Source organism: Galeopterus variegatus, unplaced genomic scaffold, assembly GCF_000696425.1.
Source record: "Galeopterus variegatus unplaced genomic scaffold, G_variegatus-3.0.2 Scaffold9535, whole genome shotgun sequence".
Classification (NCBI taxonomy): domain Eukaryota; kingdom Metazoa; phylum Chordata; class Mammalia; order Dermoptera; family Cynocephalidae; genus Galeopterus; species Galeopterus variegatus.
This window is the reverse complement of record NW_007735646.1, coordinates 39326-43689: the sequence shown is the minus strand read 5'-3', so window position 1 is coordinate 43689 and position 4364 is coordinate 39326. Positions and strand designations below refer to the sequence as shown.

The following is a 4364-nucleotide window of genomic DNA, read 5'->3' as shown; positions in this document are numbered from 1 at the left end:
AAAATTATTTTTTAATTGACATATATTGATTGTACATATTTATGGGGTACAGAGCTTTTTTTTTTTTAACACGTGCAATCATCTAAACATGTTCTTGGCACTGTTAATAGAAGGTTGGGATATTCTTTGGTGATTGCAGTGAAATGCTATATGTCCATATGCCATTTTAACTGATATGTTTGTTAGAACTCAGCTAATGGAACTCAAAGTATGGGATACAGAAGTTAGTGACCCACATATTGTGTAAGTTAAAGCAACACAGATACTCTTAGGCAAAATTTTTTTGTGAATAGTACTTGGAAAGTTTGTAAATTAGCAAATTACTGAAGTTAGTGACCCACATATTGTGTAAGTCAAAGCAACACAGATACTCTTAGGCAAAATTTTTTTGTGAATAGTACTTGGAAAGTTTGTAAATTAGCAAATTACTTTTTTCCCAGTGTTTTCTCCAGAGATAATGTGCTATGTTTTTGTATATACAATAATATTTGCAACTGTGAAAAACAAGTTGTGCCATACTATACTATTTTAATAATATTTTAGTAATAAAATATTTAAGACTATGTCTTTAAAACTTAAAGACTACTGATGAGATCGGTAATGATATTAATGAATATGATTCTTTGATATTATATAACAAAATGTATAAACATTTGAAAAATCTTGCGTAACTCAGTGATCCAGTTTTTCCCCAAATGACTAATTCATGATGTTACAAAGTCATGCATGGGAAAAAGATTCATTCAAAGTGCAAGACAGACCAATGGATTTTAATGTAGAAGAATATGAAAAATTCAGTGATGTGGTTTGAGATTCCACATCATAACTAACCTTTAAGAAACTACCACTTGTTAAGTTTGGGTGTATATCAAAGAAGAATATTCACAGTGATCTGAAAATGCTATTGAAATATTCCTTCCTTTTCCAACTTCCTATCTCTGTATGAATTTTCTTCATATACTTCAACTAAAACAACATTTCTCAACAGATTGCATGCAGAAGCAGATATGAGAATCCAGTTGTCTTCTATTAAGTGAGATGTTAAAAAAATTTACAAAAATGTAAAATAATGTTATTCTTCTCGCTAATTTTTTGTTTTGGAAAATACATTTTTTATAAAAAGATGTTAAATATAATAGACTTATTATTATTATTCTAAACTAATAAACAACTTAAAATTTTCTCAGTTTTAATTTCCAGTGTAGTAGCTATCAATAGACCTAACCCATATATACAAAAGTTCTTTGGAGATGACAACAATTCTTGAAATAAAATAATTTGAGAACCACTGGGCTATAATAACTCTTCAAGTTCTTACATCTGTAAGTGCTTGTCAATAGAGTTAGGAGAGTCTCAGGACTTCTAGTTGTTGCAAAAACTTCAGAATGTTGTCTCTCTCTTCAATTTAAAATTTAAAATTTTATTTGTGATACATATATCATTAGTTCACCTACACATACCTGAAAATGATAGTATCGTTTTTATCTCTTTTTATAGTGAGTTGGAGTTTTCTTAATATTTTATAAGTAGCATTCTTCATAACTTCTGTAAGAGCAAAATTCTAGAGGGCAGTCTGATCACTTTATTTTAACTCTAAATAGTCATATTGCGTATTACCACTATCCTAGAAAAACAAGCCTGATTATTATTAGAAAGATACATGGTGACCTTTTTAGCTTGTGTTAGAATCTCACTGACTAGGCTAGATCAAGAATATGACTGTTGCTGAATGCTGTTTTCTTATATAGGACTGTCATTTTGATATTGATAACATCAGTCGTTTAAACAGATTTAGTGCATCAATACCTTAGCTCACAGATGATCTATATTTTGAATAGTAGCTTGGTTAAGTTTTGCACAATTGCTTATTATGTTGTTTAGTATGGATGTTGGGGATTAGGGTAAATATATGGATATATATTTTTCTTTTGTGCATGGGAAAGGAATTTTTAAATTGGGGAATATATAATAAGAACAAAAGAATTTTTGAAGACTGAACCCACACTTTGAGACAAGAGCTAACCTTGCCTCTTTAGCTGGAGTGCTTTGTTAAGAGTGGTATTGGAGTTGCCACACCTCTTTGTAAAGTGCTAAATATGTGTAATGGTAAACCTGTTATTAGTTTGTTGATACTGTATTTTTGACTCTTCTAGCATAAGAGCCATATGTGGATGTTTAGGAGAGACTGAAAATGTTCAGAACTCAGACCTGAAACGCAGTCCTCAAAGAAGTGCTTCTCTTGTAGGTTACCATCCCACCATTTCATGACCCTTTGAAAAAGGCACAATATGACAAGGATGACAGAAAAAGAACTCTGCTTCAGTGTGAGACTGGTACTTAGTTCCTAATTGTTTTGTGATTTCATAGCGCAATAGCAATGGCATTTGCATTTAAGGATGCTAATCTAGATTACTAATCTTCCTGCAGGTAAAATATATACAATGAAAGAATTTAAAGAGATTGAGAAGACCCAGCTGCATTCCAGATTCCCAAGAATTTCTAATTCAAGGCATTTTATGACTCCAAATGAGTGGCTTAAACTGCCTACAAGATACATAGAAAGTGAATTTTGTAAAAGGAGCAGGTAATGGTTAATATAATAGAAACTCTAGAGCCTCTTATACTTTGAAAATTCATTCTTGAGACTAATATAAATTTTTTCATAGTTATGGTTTTTTAAAATTTTCGTTTTTCAGTGAGAAATCTACTATAATTCTTATCTTTGTTCCTCTGTATGTGATGTTTCTTTTTTCTCGGGTACTTTCAAGATTTTCTCTTTATCTTTGGTTGTCATTAGCACCTGGTGTGGGCCCATGGAGAAGAGCCTGCAAGTAAGTGTAAATTCTCCTTGTATGTAGGCCCCCCAGTTTTCCAAAATGATATACTAGCCCATGCTAACTTTGAGAATTCATTAAGATTTTAACTTTCTTTCTTTTTCTTAATTAATAGGCATTTTTTAAAAGAGGAATTTTAGGTTTACAGAAAAATTGAGCAGAAAGTACAAGGAATTTCCATAAACTCTCTCCTTCCCCTTCTCCCAACAGTTTCCCCTACTGTTAATATATTGCATTAGTGTAGTACACTTGTTACAATTGGTGACCCAATACTGATATATTATGCAGCAGGTTCACTGTGCACTGATTACCACTTCAGCCCATTGCATCCTGTGCTATAACTTCTACTGCTTGCGTGAGTCTGTGAGCCAGAACATTCACACAACGAGTTAAGTGAAGCAAATCTGTTACTCACAGATATGCATCAAGGACTGTAGAAGCCTAGGATTCATGGCAAGTTGGTCTCCCAAGACTCAGGAGAGTTGCCCAAGGCTGACAAAATCTTGTCTGCACATGTCACACTTGCACTGCAGCTAACGGACCCTGAAAGCAGGCTGCCCTGGGTTTTATACCCTGGGGTAACTTGATTACCAGGCTAAAGTGTTATGGGACATCTTGTCCCATCCTATATAGAGATCTGAACCCATGGCCTTGGTGTTATCAGCACCACTCTCTCCCAAGTGAGCCATCCCTGGGGTAACTTGATTACCAGGCTAAAGTGTTATGGGACATCTTGTCCCATCCTATATAGGGATCTGAACCCATGGCCTTGGTGTTATCAGCACCACTCTCTCCCAAGTGAGCCAGGGCAGGCCCTCATTGTTGTTTAAATTTGCAGTTCCCCAGTGGGATTTGATGTTGGTCATCTTTTCATATACTTATTTCCCATCTGTATATTTTCTTCATTGAGGTGTCTGCCATTAGATCTTTTGCCCATTTTTAAATTGGGTTATTTGTTTTCTTTTCTTTTTTTGAAGGCTGGCCGGTACAGGGATCTAACGCTGGACCTCTAACCAACTAAGCCAACCGGCCAGCCCAGTTATTTGTTTTCATATTATTGAGTTTCAAGAGTTCTTTGTATATTTTGGATATAGGTCCCTTATCAGGTATATATTTTGCAAATATTTTCTCCCAGTCTGTGGCTTGTCTTTTCATTTTCTTAATAGTGCCTTTTGCAAAGCAAGTTTTTAATTTTAATGAAGTCCAGCTTATCAATTTTTTTCTTTTTTTGCCTTCTTGTAAGGAAGCCACCTTTTTTTCTTGTGCTCTACCAGAGGTAAAGCAGTTTGTGTGTCCTGTCTCTTCTTCAAGGACTTGTCCTTCTTTGAAATTTAGTTTATTTCTTTGCCTTAAGGTCTGACGGGCTCAATAAAAGTTACATTTTGTAAATTATCTGGCCCTTAGGGTGGGAGCAACATTATTTGATATCCTAATCCCAAGTCCTACATCCTAAATTGAAGCAGAATTAAAATAAGTTCCTTCCTTCCTTCCTTCCTTCCTTCCTTCCTTCCTTCCTTCCTTCCTTCCTTC

The 4364-nt window shown here is 34.4% G+C and overlaps 1 protein-coding gene and 1 pseudogene across 1 annotated transcript in view; both read left to right on the top strand.

Annotated features, from left to right (window-relative positions):
* The window catches only part of LOC103609375, a 3553-nt pseudogene extending 1395 nt beyond the window's left edge, over positions 1 to 2158 (top strand).
* The window catches only part of FAM228B (family with sequence similarity 228, member B), a 35945-nt gene that overhangs the window by 14379 nt on the left and 17202 nt on the right, over positions 1 to 4364 (top strand). Inside the window, exons 6-7 of the mRNA XM_008593698.1 lie at positions 2246 to 2333; positions 2428 to 2584. Of these exons, the coding sequence (XP_008591920.1) occupies positions 2246 to 2333; positions 2428 to 2584 (245 nt within the window). The remainder of the gene's footprint in view (positions 1 to 2245; positions 2334 to 2427; positions 2585 to 4364) is intronic.